The 18,811-nt window shown below is 28.5% G+C and overlaps 1 protein-coding gene across 1 annotated transcript in view; it reads left to right on the top strand.

Annotated features, from left to right (window-relative positions):
* Positions 1-18,811, top strand: part of LOC113371608 (sodium- and chloride-dependent GABA transporter ine-like) — a 432,836-nt gene that overhangs the window by 199,851 nt on the left and 214,174 nt on the right. Inside the window, exon 4 of the mRNA XM_026612248.1 lies at positions 4,066-4,256. Coding sequence (XP_026468033.1) covers positions 4,066-4,256 — 191 coding nt within the window. The remainder of the gene's footprint in view (positions 1-4,065; positions 4,257-18,811) is intronic.

Raw genomic sequence — 18,811 nt, 5'->3', positions numbered from 1 at the left:
TTGCATGAAAAAAAATCTATGTTTTAAAAAAAACAACTATTTCTCATTATTATATCTCTGACAGAATAATAGATATGTATAAAGGTATATAAATAGGAATTCAAGGTCTTTTTCTGACTAATTATTGCTTTTTATTATTTTTCTGTACACAAATATTTATAGAGTTATGGTTTTTAAAGAGTGCGCGGCTGTCCAACTAGAATGTCTTTTGTGTCCTTTAACTCTTCGCCGTTTAGTTAGTTTAAAGTTACGGTAAAATTTATGATAGATAAAGTTGTAGCTCATTTAATTACCTTTAAGATAGTGTATTACAAGTTATGATAAAATCAGAATTAAAAGAGTTATAATCCAATTAATGCGGGGGTGGTGACGAAATGCAAATTGTTTTCATTTCTGAACTTAGGATTAGGATTAGCATATTTCCAAATATCAAGTAAATTGGAGCACATTAAAAAAATCATAGTGCACACGCTTTTTTCCTCTCCATTCTCAGCAATATTTTTGTTGATTGTATGTTGAATAGATCACATCTGAACAAAATTTGACAAATTAATTCACTTCAAATATGAACTTAAGTAATAATGTATATTGAATTATTAGTGAGAAAAATGTAATTTAGTTATTAAAATACTAAAAGCCAGTTAAAGTATGATACGAAATTATAAAAATTATAGGCAACATTATTGAAGCAATTATATTGGGTAGAAAAATCCAACGTGATATTGTATCTTTACCGCGCATGCTATATATTAATTCTTTCTGAATTTGTTATACTTTTTGAAAGATTTCAATTTTCAACACGTGCAGAACCGGTCCTGCCTGCAGGCGCACGCCTTAGGGGGCGCCAAAACGAGATTTGGAAATGAAATTTATAATTTATTATTCGTATTTTGATATTATTATTTTATAATAGATTATAATAAACAATCTAACTTAACTATGGATACGTAGAAACATAAAGCATATTCAGTTTGCAATGTGATATCTGTAGAAACAATTAATTACTCATGCAAATTAGTAAATTATTGTTCTGCTTATTATTTAATGAGCTTATTAAATTTTTCTTCGATCGAAGTTAATGTGGAATTGAAAAAGAAATTATCTAGTGTTCAATACCGTAAGCGCAAACCTACGAAAGTTTAAATTATTCGGCATCATTGATGAAAAATTGCGAGCTGAACGAAACTTGTTAAAAAAATAGATACAAATCATAATAGAAAAAATGAAAAATGAGAGGTCAGTGCTTAGAAAATGACTATAAGGCCAAGAAACTTAATTGTACTTGTTAAAAATGTTTTGCATCTGATTAAGTTTGAACTTTGAAGACATGCGTGGTTAGGTTTATGGAAATGGAGCAAATATGAAAAATCGAAGCAAAATGTACTTAGAAACAAAACTCGTGAGCTTTTTTATGCCTAGTGGTGTGCATACTAAATTTAATTATTAATTAAGCAGAAATAATACGGATACAAATATAATTGTGTTTTGTTTTCAATATAGTAAAGGAAATATGTAATTTCTTTGCATCTTTTAATAAAATACGTTAAAAATTTAACTTCAAAACAACAATCTGATCTTCAAAACCAGATGGGAAAGTAAACATGAATACAATTTGGCTTTACGATATCAATAAGATGCAATTTTGGATATTGTAAATATTGAAACAAAAAATTAAAATAAAATTTTAAAAATCTAACATGAAGAATGAATGTTATGTTTAAAAATAAAAATGGGTTTAATGAAATAAGTGCTATGTTTCAAAACCCAAGTATTAATATTACATATATGTTAGAACTACATGAAAATATAAAATATTTAATTATGGTCAACCGTCAAATCGCTTCAATTTTCTAAATAAAATTAAAATCAATGTATTTTATACGCTTTCAGATTATTACTAATTTTTTGTGTGAATTTACTTAATATTCATATAATCATAAATGTTAAAACAGTTAAAATTATTGGTGGGGTGGGGGCGCTAAAACAAATCTTGCATGCGGGCGCTGAGGACCCCAGGAGCAGCCCTGAACACGTGTATCTATGCCATGACAATAAATACATAAATACATAAATACAATAAATACAAAGACAAGGCAGACGATGATTTTTGTGTGATAAATTTGTAAAATCAATGTTTTAGTCGTGAATAAACAAAAAATCGTTCATTTATATATCCCCATCTACAGGTATGACTAAAAATATTGCAATAAAATAAATTGAGCTATTGGAAATAAATTTGTTCTATGAATTGCAGTGTATAATTTTTAATATACAATTTTATTGAACATATTTTAATAATTGTTAAAGGGATAATTAAAGTATAACTGTGGGAATTGAGAATCATTATTTTATTTGAAGCAGTTCTACATTTAACATCACTCATTTATTAGTGTAAATAGTAATTCGAAAAGCAATAATCATTATTTTTAACTGAACGGTAATTATTAGTATAGGATATTGAAAAAACGTAGATGTGGGTTATGCATAATCTACCATGGTAGACAAAAAAATCTACCACATCATTCTTCAACAGCTCTTTGCCGTGTGGGAAAAGAATTATGGGTGGCGGAGCCAAACATCGTAGCCAAAGGGAAGCAGAAACCACTCAAATATTATATATGGAATGGCTTTCTCAGTCGCCGGATGAATTGCTGTGGGACGAGTTAGGCAGACATGCGAGAAAATTGCAACCAACTAATACGAAACAGCTTTGGACATTCCTACAGAATCGCAATAAAATAACGATGGAACCATTGCATAAATTGATCGAAGGATGCCCAGAATATACGCTGCTGTTATACTGGCAAAAGGCGGATATTTCGAAAACTCATAAATGTAGATAAATATTTTCGGAAACTATACCTCTAAAATGAATTCTGATGTCCCGTGCATTGACAATTGGGTCAATGCACGAAACATCAAAATTAATTTTAGAGATATGGTTTCTTCATCAACGTAGGTATCTTATTTTGATCCTTAGAATCCGAAAATCATATATTTCCGATCGACCCGCCCTAATATATATATATATATATATATATATATATATATATATATATATATATATATAGTCCAAAGAAGAAAAAAAAAATAAATGCGAATTGTTATTCAATACGTTTCGAGCAATTATACTAGATTGGATGTGGCTTCATATAATTAGAAACAGGAAAAGATATTTGTTGAAGGTTGATAGGAGAAAATAAACCAGAAATTCTTCGTGAAAATTAAAAATCTTCATAAATAAAAACTTCAGACTCTGCAGACCTAGGAGTAAAATCTTGAAAATGTTTATTTCTATTTTGAAACATACTCCTAAACTACTACTGAACAAAAAGAAGAAAATAAAAAGAAAAAGAATAAGAAGAAGAAGGAGAAGATTAAGAAAAACGGTAGAAAAAAGATGTAGAAACATTTCAGAATTATGACTCTCATGAAAAAATTCAGTTGCTTTTTTATAATTACCGCCTTTATTTTTACCAAACCCCAAATCACAAATATTATTTTGCAAGTGTTCCAAAACAAACAAAATCACGACAGATCCGTGAAATAGGCCTACTGGAAAAACTATGTAAAAAACGAGCTGAGCACACTATTTTGTAGGTGGCGTTTAAATGTACTTTTCAAAGTGATATCTCTTTAAAACGGTGTCTCTGAGCAAAAAAAGTATTTATACATTTCTTGTATATAATTATATACTCCACAATATTATCTCAGATAATTTTGCGATAAAACTGACCATTACCTGAATATCACAAAGGGGTCATTTTTTAACCTTTGATCTAGTGCCATTTTTTCGCATAGGATCGATGGGGACTTTTGAGATTTCTTTTTCAATTATATTTCAAACAATTTTGCCTAGTTACAGCCCGTTATGAACTATAGTCACCTTCACCTTGATTTTACGTTTAAATTGATCAGGCTAATAGTAGTTATTTCATTTGTAAGAAGAAATTAAAAATGTACTCTATTGATAGTAGTTATTGCATAATATTATTTTTGATTGTTTGTTTCAACATATCATGCAACGCTTACAATAAGCTTCATTCAATGTAATTTTTATTTTAGTCCTCAAAACGATGACGATTACTTTGATGGTGAAAGTTTTGGGATATCTGAAAATCTTGAGGATTCTAACCTAAAGCCAAGGCGGCAACATTGGGAAAACAAAATGCAATTTGTTTTAGCTTGTGTAGGCTATAGTGTTGGATTGGGAAATGTGTGGAGGTTTCCTTATCTATGTTACATGAGTGGGGGAGGTATGTATAATATGCACTTTAATATCATGATCGCCAAATTAATTTTTTTTGAATGTTTTTAGCCTCTATTCCTCTAAATTTTATCTTATTATTTGTATTAATTATGAATTTAACTTTTACACTTTTAACGTAAGTTGTGTAAAAACTTACAGTAAAATAATGCAAATGAATATAAAATTGTTTTCATTTACCGTAAAGCTTGATTGTTTTCATGCATGCCATAGTGTACGATGATATGTAAATATTGAAGCTTTTATTAGCTTTTATTAGGTGATTTTATCATCAGCATTGCACATGGCGTTTCGTGTCGATCATATAAGCAAATGTTTGAGGAGTTAAACAAGATACATGTTAAAAAATTATAAGTTAAAATCAAATTATTTAGCTTTTTATTAGCTGTTTCACATGCCATCAAACACTTATCATCAATTTATACTCAAAATACCCCGAGTGGAAATTTGAAAAGCCCTTATATTAAATTTGGTGCATGGCCCTGATAAGGACCACATAAGGACGGTCAGGTCGGCATGTCCGAGTTCAACTCTACTACGGATTGCCCTATAATAATTGAAACGGGTCAATTTTAGATTTAAAAAACGTAGTAAGCAAAAAACCAAGTATTTCTAATTAGAGCAATTTAAAGTTAAAATGTTTACAATATTCAGTTTATTTTTTTGTTTAATGAAATATGAATTATAATAATAATGAACTTATACATAAAACACGTATCTAACTAATAAAAATATCTAAATCAAACAATAGACAACACACATAATGAACAACAATGATCCAGTCATAAAATCGAATAGATTACAACTTTCGTGATACTATGTATATATGTATCACTCGTATCTTATGTCTTGAAGGCTAGGCAATTATAATCACTTTTTGGGACGCACGGGACGATTTAGTGTTACGTTTAAAACTTTAGAAAATTTCCAATCTTTATGAAAATACCTGGTGAGTATAATTTATTTATAAGGAATTAATCAGATTTGTGTAATAAATAGTATAAAAATTAACATTGTATCACAGGAAACCATTTTTTTATATCAATAAATTTTCGAGTATGATTGACAGAAGAGTAAAATATGTTCTGGAATTCACTGTTCAAGTACACTGAAATATGACACAGCTTCTAAATACATACATTCAATATAAACTAATACTAAAGGACATCGAATTTATGAAGTGTGATACAACAAACCTTTCTTAGTCAGCATGGTATGTATTATTCACACGGTAAACCTATATATATATATATATATATATATATTATATATATTATATATATTGATTGTTTCTTTTCTGAACAGTAAATCCAATAATAAAAACAATTTGTTTTTTGAAGATGTTTAATACGACGTTTCGGAACTAGGTACGTTCCATCATCAGGTTTATTCTGTCAAATACAATGTTTTTTATAAATATTGATTAACATTAATTAATGATGGTCAATACAGGTTAATTAGAAAATTTTTTTATAAAGGAATGGATTATGTACCGGGGTAAAGAGTAATAAGAATTAACTAAAAAAGGTTTTATATAAAATTGAGAAGCAAAAATTATTTACCTGTAATAATTTATATATCCATATCACTAATATTTTTTTGTTAAAAACACTCGATTTTTTTGGATGATATTTGTAGATGTTACGACTACACAAGACTTAAACACACTGATATGAAGTTCTGTCGGCCAGATGTAAAGGACAACGTACGGAATTCCTGGCAAAAATGATTTTTTATGGCTCTTGTATTGGTAATTTACGAAAAAAGAGGAAATATTGCTTTAGTAAATGTTGAGAAATATTATGTATATATATATACATGCACATGCATATGCACACCTACATACTCATACATACATATGCACATATCTATATATTAATGTATCTACAATTATATACATGAACATATATGCAAGTGCATGTATATAGTGTACACACAAAAACATACATATAAGCACATATATGGATGTGCATATATTATAACACATATACATGTATATATATATATACATATTCAAAAATTATTAGGATTAATTGTTTTTAATCAGGTTTAAAAAATTTAGATATGAGTCATGAATGATATTGTGATCTGATCTTTTATTAACACTATTTGACGAATTCAAAAAGATTAAACTGCTTTCAGAAAAAAGTCTTTTAAAAGTACAATCCTCTCTATATAAAATATTGGGTTCAAAGGTGAAATTATGTGAGTTTTCGATGGAATGCTAGACAAGAGTGCTTTGGAAATTTCGGCTTTTATGATGAGTGACGCTTAATTCATGTTGTCTCATTCTCTCATGAATGTATTGTGATGTTTGGCCAATGTATTGTTTTTGACAATTTTTGCAAGTGATGGAATAAACTATGTTAGTATTGAATTTAGGAGGGGTGGTGGATTTAATTTTTGAAAACATTTCTTTAAAAGAATATAGAGCTGTTCCTGAAATAAAAATATTTTCTTCTTTGAGTAATTTGGCAAAATAATCAAATAAGTCTTCCAAGTAAGGCATGCTGTGAAAAGTTGGTTTAATATTGTTGTCTTGGAATAACTTGGAGATGGATTGATAATTGTTACTTTTATGATAGGAAAGTCTTTTATTGGTAATGGAATTGATGAGGGTGAGGGGATATCCGTTTTCTAATAAAGTTTTAGTTACTAATGTTGTGTTTTGGGCATGAAAAGAAGAGTGAGACAACATGATTGCGTGGTCTATCAAAGAAATGATTGTATTGACTTTATAATTTTTGGGACAATATGACGCGTAATGAAGGTATCTTCCTGACCATGTAGGTTTTCTGTACCAATTTGTGCAAATAATGTTGTCAATTTTGTGTACAGTCACGTCTAAAAAGTTTAATTTGTTGTCGATTTGTGTTTCATGCTGAATGCTCTTATTGTAATTGTTAAAGGTATCGAGTATCATATCTGATTGTTCTTTGTCTATTATAAAAAAAGTGTCATCTACATATCTAACATAAAAATATATTTGGAAATTTAATGTGGAGAAAACAGAAATTTCAAGGGTTTGTAAAACTAGGTCTATAATGCCAGGGGATAATGGGCAACCCATAGCAGTACCTTTGATTTGTAGATAAAAATTATTGAAACAATTAAAATAGGAGCAATTCAGGACAGTGTTAATGATGTGTTTGAAAGTAGTTATGGGAAAGTCGGTGTAGTTACAAATAGTGGGCCAGCGTTTTTTAATTGAATCAAGTATTAAATCATGGGGAACACATGTGAAAAGGTTAATTATATCAAGGCTTAGAAAAATTTGATCGTCCGTAATGTTTCGGTCTTTGATTAGATCCACAAATTTGTAAGAGTTCTTTACATAGTGAGGAGAGGAAATTGTGACATTTTTTAAAATATTGGCAATGTGTTTAGCTATATTATAGAATGGGGAACCAACGTAGGATACAATGGGTCTAAAAGAGCATTCAGGTTTGTGGACTTTGGGGAGACAATACATTTTTGGGGCAATAGGATGTTGTACTTTTAAATTATAGGCAAATTTGTCAGAAATGAATTTTTTATTTTTTAATTAATTAATTAATTTAATTGATTGTCTAGAAAACTGTTGTGTTGGATCATTTGTAATGATTTTGTAAGTAGTATCATCTTTTAGCATTCGTAATGTTGTGTTAGTATAAAATTCTTTGTTAAGGATTACCGTCATATTGCCTTTATCTGCTGGACAAACAATTATATTATTAGATTTAATAAATAATTTGGTCTCCGCTATATCTTTGTGTAGTCTTTTAAGATGAATATGTTGGAAACTATTATCAACTTTTTTTAAATGTTTAACTAGTTTTTCACATAGCTTTGACCTGATCCGATTTTGCTTGTCAGTCTCAATGTTCCTGATATTGTATTCTATGTTACGTAAAATTTTTATGAAGTCATTATTTCTGTATTTACTAGGTGCGTAATTAAATTTTGGACCGAGTGCTAAAATGTATTGGATATTTTCTGGAATGACTATATTGGTTTTATTTATTAGCCATTTGTCTATCGAAAATTTAGAAACATGAAATAGATAATTTTTATCTCGAATTTGTAAAAGATTTTTCAATTTCTGTATTTGTTTATTTATAATAATATGAAAGTGTTTATCGTATTTTTTATTTTCGAATTCTAAAAATTTATTAAAAGTATTTTCATCTATTGTTTCTCGGAGTGTATTTATTATCTGATCTATTCGTGTTTTTTTATTTTTTATGTCAATAAATGAATTTTTTATTTCTAATTTAGGTACTGAATTTTGTAAGTATGAAATTTGCCGCTCAATTTTATATATATTTGAAGTTGTTTGCAAAAACTGTTTGTTGATAATATTAGTTATAAAATTCGGTATAATCCATTCATTTTTACATCGTAATAAAAATATTTTTTTGTTGATGGCTTTTGCATATTTAATATTGAGTTTTGAAAATGTTTTCATCAGAGTGTGGTGCTTGTGGTCTGAAGTGTTTGACAGTGATTGAAAGAAATTTCGTCCCATTGTGTTCTGGAGTATATTCAATAGATAAGTCCTGGATTTTTTCAATATATTGATTTTCCGAACAGTAAATCAAATAATAAAAAACAATTTGTTTTTTGAAGATGTTTAATACGACGTTTCGGAACTAGGTACGTTCCATCATCAGGTTTATTCTGTCAAATACAATGTTACGCTTTTTTCCTCTCCATTTACTGCAATAATTTTGTTGATAGTAGGTTGAATAATATAATTTGAATTCACTTCAAATATGAATAATGTATATTGAATTATCAGTGTGAAAAATGCAATTTAGATATTTTTTTCCAAACATTTCGACATAGGATTTTATGTCATCATCAGTGAATCTACAGAATGAACATTGAGAAATTAATATAAACTAGGAAAAAATAACAGAAATTGCAAAAAAAACTATAGATACAAGTATTATAATTATAACGACAATGACAATTATAGCTAGATAGACAACATAAGGAATGAAAAATTAAAAAAAATACAAACATAAAAAAGCGTATTACATATACATAAATATGCATATAAATAGTACATATATATATATATATATATATATATATATATATACAATATACATATACAAACACGTATATATATATACTAGCAAACCCGACGAACTCCGTTTCGCCACCAGATGGTTTCGTGAGAAAGATGAAGAAATTTTTTGTTTGTTTTATATTTGAAACGGAAAAATGTGATTTTATTATACAACAGTAATAAATTTATTTTGATTACAAAAATGAAGTGTTTTTTAGTTGAACTTCTCTAAGTGAATAAAAGTAAATCGGCAAATTATCCGTTTCATGGAAGTGGTCTTTGGTAAACCACATTTTTGTTTTTTGGTCTGACGTTAACACAAACAAAGCGGATGGTTTTCCAACTCGTGAACAGGCAACGTATAACTGCCCATGTGATAGATAATGATTTTCTAAATAATCTGTTTGAAATTTATCCCGCAAACACTAAGCGATTGGCCTTGCGGCTTGTTAGTTGTCATTGCGAACGTAAGGCGAACTGGAAATTGCAATCTCGCATTAAGGCGCGATGCCATGCACACTTATTTTCTTAGCTATAAACTTTGCGGAGCTCGAGACTTTTCCAACGAATGCAAAATTGTCGAAATCGGTTCTTGCGTTCTGGATTTATATCGCCAGGAAGGAAAACCCAACTTATTTTTATATATATATATATATATATATATATATATATATATGTAGATATATGTAGATAATATATTTGAAATTATTTAAAACAATTGTTGATTATTTTTATTACTCGAATTTTTAATTACGGTGCATGAAGTTCCAGCAATTTGCATTAGGACACGATGCCATGCACCACTAATTTTCTTAGCTATAAACCTTGCTGAGCTTTGCGAGACCTTTCCAACGAATGCAAAATTGTCGAAATCGGTCTGTGCGTTCTGGAGTTATTTCGTCAGGAAGGAAAACCCGACTTATTTTTATGTATATAGAAGATAATCTATTTGAAATTATTTAAAACAGTTATTGATTATTTTTATTACTCGAATTTTTAATTACGGTGCGTGAAGTTCCAGTAGCTTGCATTAAGGCACGATGCCATGCACAACTAATTTTCTTAGCTATAAACCTTGCGGAGCCCGAGACCTTTGCAACGAATGCAAAATTGTCGAAATCGGTTCGTGCGTTCTGGAGTTATTTCGTCAGGAAGGAAAACCCGACTTATTTTTATATATATAGAAGATATATATATATATATATATATATATATATACAAACATATATACACATACATATATATATATATATATACATATATATATACACATACATACACATATATATACACACACATAGATACATATACATATCGCTACTGATGGTCTTACATCGGTAACTAGCGCAAGGCACAAAATTTTGCACTATCATATATACACTAACTTGTTTTTTTTTTGGTTTTGTTGAACAGAGTATAGCAAAATATTTGTGAAATATAATATATTTTGCACGGAGAAAGTAGTTTATGCGTACGTTCCCGAGGCAATAATGAAACATGAGTTTAAAAATTATTTGAAGAGACCGTTTGAAGGATAGTTGGCGAGTTTTTTTTACAATCAATGTTTCGAAGTATGGGTGAAGAGGCTAAGAATCAAAATTCGGGATCGAACCGCGTAAGGGTAGGTTTACAGGTTCGAAATTACGCTAGTTAAGAGGAAACATATTCGGAAATATTATTGAGAATCACCTGATAATTTTCACAGAGTAAGGAGGCATCACACCTTCTATTAATGCAAGATTTATTGATGTTGACTAGACAAGATTCAGCAAACCTTCTCTGAATTATGTTCCGTTCGTGATAAAGTATACTAGCGTTGTAAAAGTAGAAAGAATGTTTAAAAATTTTTATATGTTCTGTTATTATGGTTTGATTTTGTCGAGGATTTTTTAAGTTATTATCATGTTGTTTTAGTAGTTTTATTAAATTCTGTCCAGTTTCACCTATGTAAATGGAATCACAAACATTGCATTTTAATTTATAGACAATATTTGATGTGCGTTCTAAACTAGTGGGTGATTTGAGGTTGGAAAAAAGAGAGCTAAGGGTTAAGTCTATGTTACAAATTAATCTTAAGTCGACCTTGTGAAACAGTTTTTTCCAAATGGGAAAGAGTTCTTTAATAAACGGGAGACAAACATTGCCAATAATGTTATTGTCTTTGGAGATTTTGGTTGAAGAAGAAGAGATATTAATGTTATTATTGAGAAATTTGAGTCTATTGTTCGTGACAGAGTTTATGAGATTAGAAGGATAAAAGTTATTAATAATTGTTGTGTGGATTAACGATAAATTAGCAGACCAAAATTGTTTGTACGAGAGAAGTATGGCGTGGTCAACTAAATTAATTATAGTACTTATTTTCATGCTAGAGGGGTGATAGGAATGAAAGTTTAAATACCTGCCCGACCAAGTAGGTTTTTGGTACCAATTTGTGATGATACGGTTATCTAAGGTTTTTATAATTTTGACGTCAAGAAAGCTGATGAAATTGTTCTGTCCTTTTTCGAAAGTGAAGGAGAGATGTTCATTGAAAGAGTTGAAATTGTGGAGTAAAAGTTCAAAGTTTTTAACCGGCACACAAGTAAAAATGTCATCCACGTACCTGTAGTAAAATTGAAGATCTAATTTGCAAGAATTAAACACTTTGGTCTCTAAATATTGTAAAGATAACTCAGCGAGTGCTGGAGATATATATAGAAGAACCCGTAGGTGTGCCAAAAATTTGGAAATAGAAACGGTCGTTGAATTCAAAATAGGTGTTAAAAATTATATATTTTATTGACTCAAGAGACCAGTGTAATGAAATAGTTGTATAACATGAAATTTCATCCCATCTAGCTGTGATAGCGTCTGAAATTAATTGTAGGGGAACGTTAGTGAAGAGGGATACCACGTCTAGACTCACTAGTAGAGAATTATCAGGAAGTACAATATCACGGAGTTTATTAACCAATTCAAAGGAGTTTTTTACGAAAAAGGGGGACTTAACAGTGACTGAAGAAAGTACGTTGTTGAGAAATTTGGAGAATTTTGAGAGCGCGGAATTTAAGTCAGCAATGATTGGTCTGAAAGGTACGTTAAGTTTATGTATTTTGGGTAGTCCGTAAAGTTTGGGGTTGTACGGATGTAGGTTTTTGAGGCTAAGCACAATTTCTGGAGAAATTTGTTTTTTTTTTTAAAAACTAAAACGCTGATGAATTTGTGAAAAGAACGGTTTATACGTTCTGTAGGATCTGAGATAACTGGGGAGTAAGTTTTTGTGTCAGCAACTAGCGCGGAAACTTTTTCTAAATAAGATGATTTATTTAAAATCACTGTTACGTTTTCTTTGTCGGCTCTAGCGATTAGAATATCGCGGATTTCTTTTAAGAAAATTTTACAGGCTTTTGATGATGACATAAAATCCTATGTCGAAACGTTTGGAAAAAAATTAAAGATTAACTTCTAAATCTTTGCCTTTTATTTGATGTATGCCCTTGAAGAACTTACTCATATTTCTCAACATCAAAACTAACTTCTTTAACATATCTTACATATAAAATTCTTCTGTAACAATGTAAGTTTCATTAATTCTCCTAAACTATAATTCGGATTTTCATGAATCTTACTGAAGTTTGTTCGGGAAATTTTTTAGAATGTTTTGATTTATAGAAATATAGTTAGATTGTAGAAATAAATCGAAAAAATTGTAAAAAACCGCTTATCTTTGTTTGCCCTTGAAAATATTTGAAGCTTAGTTTGACATTAAAAACAATTGAAGACTGTCATTTGCCAAACATATCTATTCACTTATAGGCTAAGGCAATATTAAAATATAATAAATTCATGATTATAATTAAGGAAAATTTAATGTCTAGATTATTAATGCCGAAAAGCAGCTGAGATGTGCCAAAAATTAAATTAATATAAGATGCAAATAATATAACATGCGTCTGACAGTCTGCGCATGCGTCTGACACGCACGGCGAATCGTATTCTCAACGTGCGCGTGGTCTGCTTTTGCTTGCAATAATTTTGTTTGCGCACTTTGCGAACAGATTCGCCGTACAAATTCGTGCAAAGGAGACGAGCCATAAGTGATTGCCCTCAAAAATATTCAATTTTTGAATATGTCGTTTGTCGCAGTCGTTTTGCTTTACTATACTAAGTCACAATACAAAAAAAATTATTTAGAAGTTTCATTGTGCCAAAAATCCATATGTTTGTCATTGGGTACGAAATATTTACTCAATGGAGCGCTTTCGGTCTGAACTTTTTTTACTGTTTTCCAATTTGTTTGGAATTTTGGAACTAGGTTCATCTTACTCTTCAAAAGTGAAAACAATTTAGACTCCTTTACCACTTCTCGGGTGGATGACATTTCTTTTCAGTGGCGTAATTTTACTTTTTTCAAAATAACGTTGGGTATCGATAAAAGAACTAATTATAAGAGAAAAATGTTTAATAATGTTTTTCAAAAAAGCAAATACTTTTCAAGTTACTGGCTACTGAAAATTTGTTTCTTTTTTGCGTTTTTCATCATTTTTTGCTAATATCTTCAAGAATATACATTTTAACGAAAATCATGTAATGAACAAAATTATATCAATTAAAATCTTAATAAATCGCTATTTTATAGTGTTTTAGGAACATTATTAGGCTAGATATAAGAATGGGTTTTTATAGTGCTCAAAATAAGCTTTAAAATGAGTTCTTCTGCGTGTAAAATGTGTGAGCTATCATGCAGATAAAGGCCGCATACAATGTTTTTTTTTTTCATTTAAATCAAATAATTTGAGTGCCGTATCCACCAAAATTAAAAATAATCGTATTCCATCTTGAATTAACTTGGTTTAAAAGATCTTGATGTATTCTAGAAAATACCACAACTTTAGTACAAATGATTCTCAAAAAACTCATGATTTCATGAAAAAAAAAAACATTTAAAAAAAACAACCAATTTCTCATTATAATAGCTCTGAAAGTATATATATATATATATATATATATATATATATATATATATATATGAAAATTCGAGGTATTTTTCTGACTAATTATTGTTGTTTATTATTTTTCCATTACACAAATTTTGATAGAGGTATTAATTAAGGAGTGCGCGGCTGTCCAACCAGAGGTCTTTCGAGCCCTTTAACCCTTCGCCGTTTCACAATAAGAGAAGTTACGGTAAAATTACTGATAGAGAAAGTTGTAGCTCATTTAATCACCTTTAAAACAGTGTATTACAAGTTCTGATAAAATCAGAATTAAAAGAGTAATAATCCTATTAATGCTGTGGATGGTGACGGAGTGCAAATTGTTAAAAACATTGAACTTAAGATAAAGATTAGCCTATTTCCAAAATATCAAATAAATTGGAGCACAGTAAAAAAATTCTCAGAGCAATAATTTTGTTGATTTGACAAATTAATTCACTTCAAATATAAACTTAAACAATAATGTAGATTGATTTATTGGAGAAAAAAATGTAATTTACATATTAAAATTACTAAAAGCCAGTTAAAATATAGTACGAAATTATAAAAATGATAGGCAACATTATTGAAGCAATTATTTTGGGTAGAAAAATAAAAGGTGATATTGCACCTTTGCCGCGATTGCTTTCTGAATTTGTTGTACTTTTTAAATGATTTCAATTTTCAACGCGTGTATCTTATGTTATGACCATAAATCACAAAGGCAGACGATCATTTTTAGTGTGATAAGTTTGGAAAATCAATGTTTTAGTCGTGAATAAACAAAAAATCATTCATTTATACATCCACATCTACAGGTATGACTAAAAATACTATATAACCCTTAAATGCAATAAAATAAATTGAGCTATTGGAAATAAATTTGTTCTATAAATCGCAGTGTATAATTTTTAATATACAATTTTATTGAACATTTTTTAATATTTGTTAAATGAATAATTAAAGTGTTAACTGTGGGAATTGGGAACAATAATTTTATTTGAAACAGTTCTACATTCAACATCACTCATATATTGGTGTAAATAGTAATTCAAAAAACAGTAATTATTATTTTTAACTAAGCAGTAAATATTAGTATAAAATATTGAAAAATTGTAGACGAGGGTACAGAACAACGTCCGTCGGGTCAGCTAGTATATATACATATATATATATATATATATATATATATATATATATATATTGGGGAGGAAAGTCCGCAAGAGGCGGCCACCTAAGGTTATTTATAAATAAATCAAAAAATATGTTACGAAATGTTTATTAAATTATGATTTATATTAGATAACAAAGTTAGAAGTGAAACTTATATATATATATATATACAATGTATATATATATATATATATATATATATATATAGTTTCACTTCTAACTTTGTTATCTAATATAAATCATAATTTAATAAACATTTCGTAACATATTTTTTGATTTATTTATAAATAACCTTAGGTGGCCGCCTCTTGCGGACTTTCCTCCCCAATATATATATATATATATATATATATATATATATATATATATGTATATATACTAGCTGACCCGACGGACGTTGTTCTGTACCCTCGTCTACAATTTTTCAATATTTTATACTAATATTTACTGCTTAGTTAAAAATAATAATTACTGTTTTTTGAATTACTATTTACACCAATATATGAGTGATGTTGAATGTAGAACTGTTTCAAATAAAATTATTGTTCCCAATTCCCACAGTTAACACTTTAATTATTCATTTAACAAATATTAAAAAATGTTCAATAAAATTGTATATTAAAAATTATACACTGCGATATATTATACATATATATATATATATACCCTGTATATATATATATATATATATATATATATATATATACAAGGCCGGTTCTGGAGTCTTTAGCGCCCGCATGCAAAACTTTTTTTTGCAGTTTTGGCAAAAGCAAGCCTAACCATTTCGGAGATATAGAGCTAAATGTGCAAAAATCGCAGTTTTTGAAAGAACTAAGCGTCCGATTTGAATGATTCAAAGAACTTTCTGCTTGTTTTAACAAAATAATTGATTTTGGAAAAAAAAATTGTTTCAAATTTTTTTTTTCATTTTTTTTTCAAAAAAAAACTTTTTTTTCATTTTTTTTTGTATTTCGAAAATAATTCAGATTTTAATCGTAATTCTGACTAAAGTTCTAACATACTTTAAACAAATATGTTTAACTTTGCAATTCAGTTTATATAATTCTTATAAATCTTAGACAATGTTACAATATTTATAACTATTACTTATATCTATTTGAAAACATTCAATATTTCTCGAACATTTCGTTATGATACGGGAAGTTCCAGCAATTTGCCTTAAGGCCCGATGCCATACACCCCACTAGTTTAAAATTAATTTTTAATTATTCCGGATTTAGTACAAAAAAAAATTAGATATAATCTAAAAGCGTATAAAATACATTGATTTTGAATTTGTTTAGAAAATCCAGGCGATTTGCGGGTTGATTATAATCAAATATTTTTAAATTTTCAATTATTTTTAACGTATGTGCAATATTAATATTTGGGTTTTGAAACATTTTACTTATTTATTATTCGATTTATTCTATTGAGCAAATCATGCCAAGAGGAGATATAAAACCAAGCTTTTCATTTTCAATTATAACACTCGACTTTCATGTTGGATTTTTTAAATTTTAATTTAATTTAATTTTTCATTATTTACAAAATCCAAAATTGCATCGTAAACTTCTCCTTATTGATATTGTAAGATTCAGAGTATCAGATTGTTTCAATTGTGATTGTGATCATTTTTTAACGTGTTTTAGAAGTATTGCCAAAAAATTAGTAAAAAATGCAAAAAAATTACACATTCATTAAACTATATTGAAAAAAAAAAAACTAATAATTTTTGATATGTATTTTTTCTGCATAGTTTATAATTATTGAATTTAGAGTATGGACACCACTAGATATAAAAAAGCTTCAAGATTTTTGTTGCAAAGTAAATTATGCTTTCATTTTTTATATTTGTTTCATTTCCATACCATGGAAATATGTCTTCAACATTCAAAGTTCATCAGATGAGAAACATTTGCAACAGAAACAAAAGTTACAACTCAATTCTTCGGAATAAACGTGCCATTTTCTAAGCACTGACTACCCAATTTTTATTTTCTCGATTATAATTTGTTTATACTTATTAAAAAGTTTCATTTCAACTAAATCAGCTCGCAATTTTTCGTCAATAATGCCCAATAATTAATTTAATCTTTCGCAGGTCTGCCCTTACGGGATTGAATATTAGATAATTTCTTTTGCGATTCCACGGTAACTTCAAAGAAGTAGATTAAGCAATAAACAAAGCTGTTATTTACCAATTTTCAGAGTTATTAATCAGTTAATTGTTTCTACTGATATCGCATTGCAATATAAATATGCTTTTTATGACTCCGTATCCCTTGTTAAGTTAGATTGTTTCTTAAAATTTATAATTTATTAAGTATTCTAGATTTTATATAAATAATAAAAAATGTGAATAATATATTATAAATTTAATTGAAAAAACTCGTTTTGGCGCCCCCTGAGGCGTGCGCCCGCATTTTTTGCATGCATCGCATGCAAGGCAGGTATATGTATGAATGACCCATATATATATATGGGTCATTCTTTTACAAATCGTACGGATTTTTGTAAGAAAATGTGACATATTCGAATTGGCTGAAATTATTTTTATAAATATTATACATAAAATCATTTGATACGTATTTCAAGATTTTACCGGCAAACATTTTTTTTCGTTGATATTTACTATTGAAATATTTCTGATTTTCTCAATTTTTATGAACTTCCTCTGCATTATGTTAATTATCTCCAGTTGTGTTGATCAGATCAGTATTGTTCTTTATTATATTCATTATGAACTCAACTTTGAAGTAATTAAACAAAAATACGGTTTTTGCAATTATTTTAACAATAATAACAATTGATTATTTACATTGGTTTTACGTACGCTTGCCTAGACTTAAATTGATTGCGAAAAAAATCATATCGTTTCTTGTTTTATCTACTATTACATTTTTTTACGATTTGATCGGGAGGCTGTTACATCGAAAGATATTAAATGTTTTCGAGCGCAAGTCGCGCAAGAACTATATAACGCAAGTGTTAAAAGACGCATCGCGCGTAATAAATGAGTACAAGTACTATTTTTAACTAAAATATTTTACAATTTTGTTACTGAGGAAAAATAAATATATAATCGAAAATAAGTATGTGGTAGAAAATGTTTTATAAAAAATGCTCATATTTTTGAAACTGATAAAATAAAACCTATTATTCGTTGGAATATTAACAAAAGTTAAATTAATTGTATTGGGTAGGTTTGATTTTGTTACAAAATAACTACAAGAGAATGCGATTGAAAAATAATTTAATTATTACGTGAGCATTATTTGCATAATTTCTTTGATATGTAACCAATGAAGAATATATTGTAGCAGATAAAAAATTGAAGACAAGATTTATATATAT

Source organism: Ctenocephalides felis, unplaced genomic scaffold (assembly GCF_003426905.1).
Source record: "Ctenocephalides felis isolate EL2017-DRISC unplaced genomic scaffold, ASM342690v1 CF-g0.4_SCAFFOLD_01492, whole genome shotgun sequence".
Lineage (NCBI taxonomy): Eukaryota > Metazoa > Arthropoda > Insecta > Siphonaptera > Pulicidae > Ctenocephalides > Ctenocephalides felis.
The sequence above is the reverse complement of the archived record's forward strand: the minus strand, read 5'-3'. Positions and strand labels throughout refer to the sequence as shown.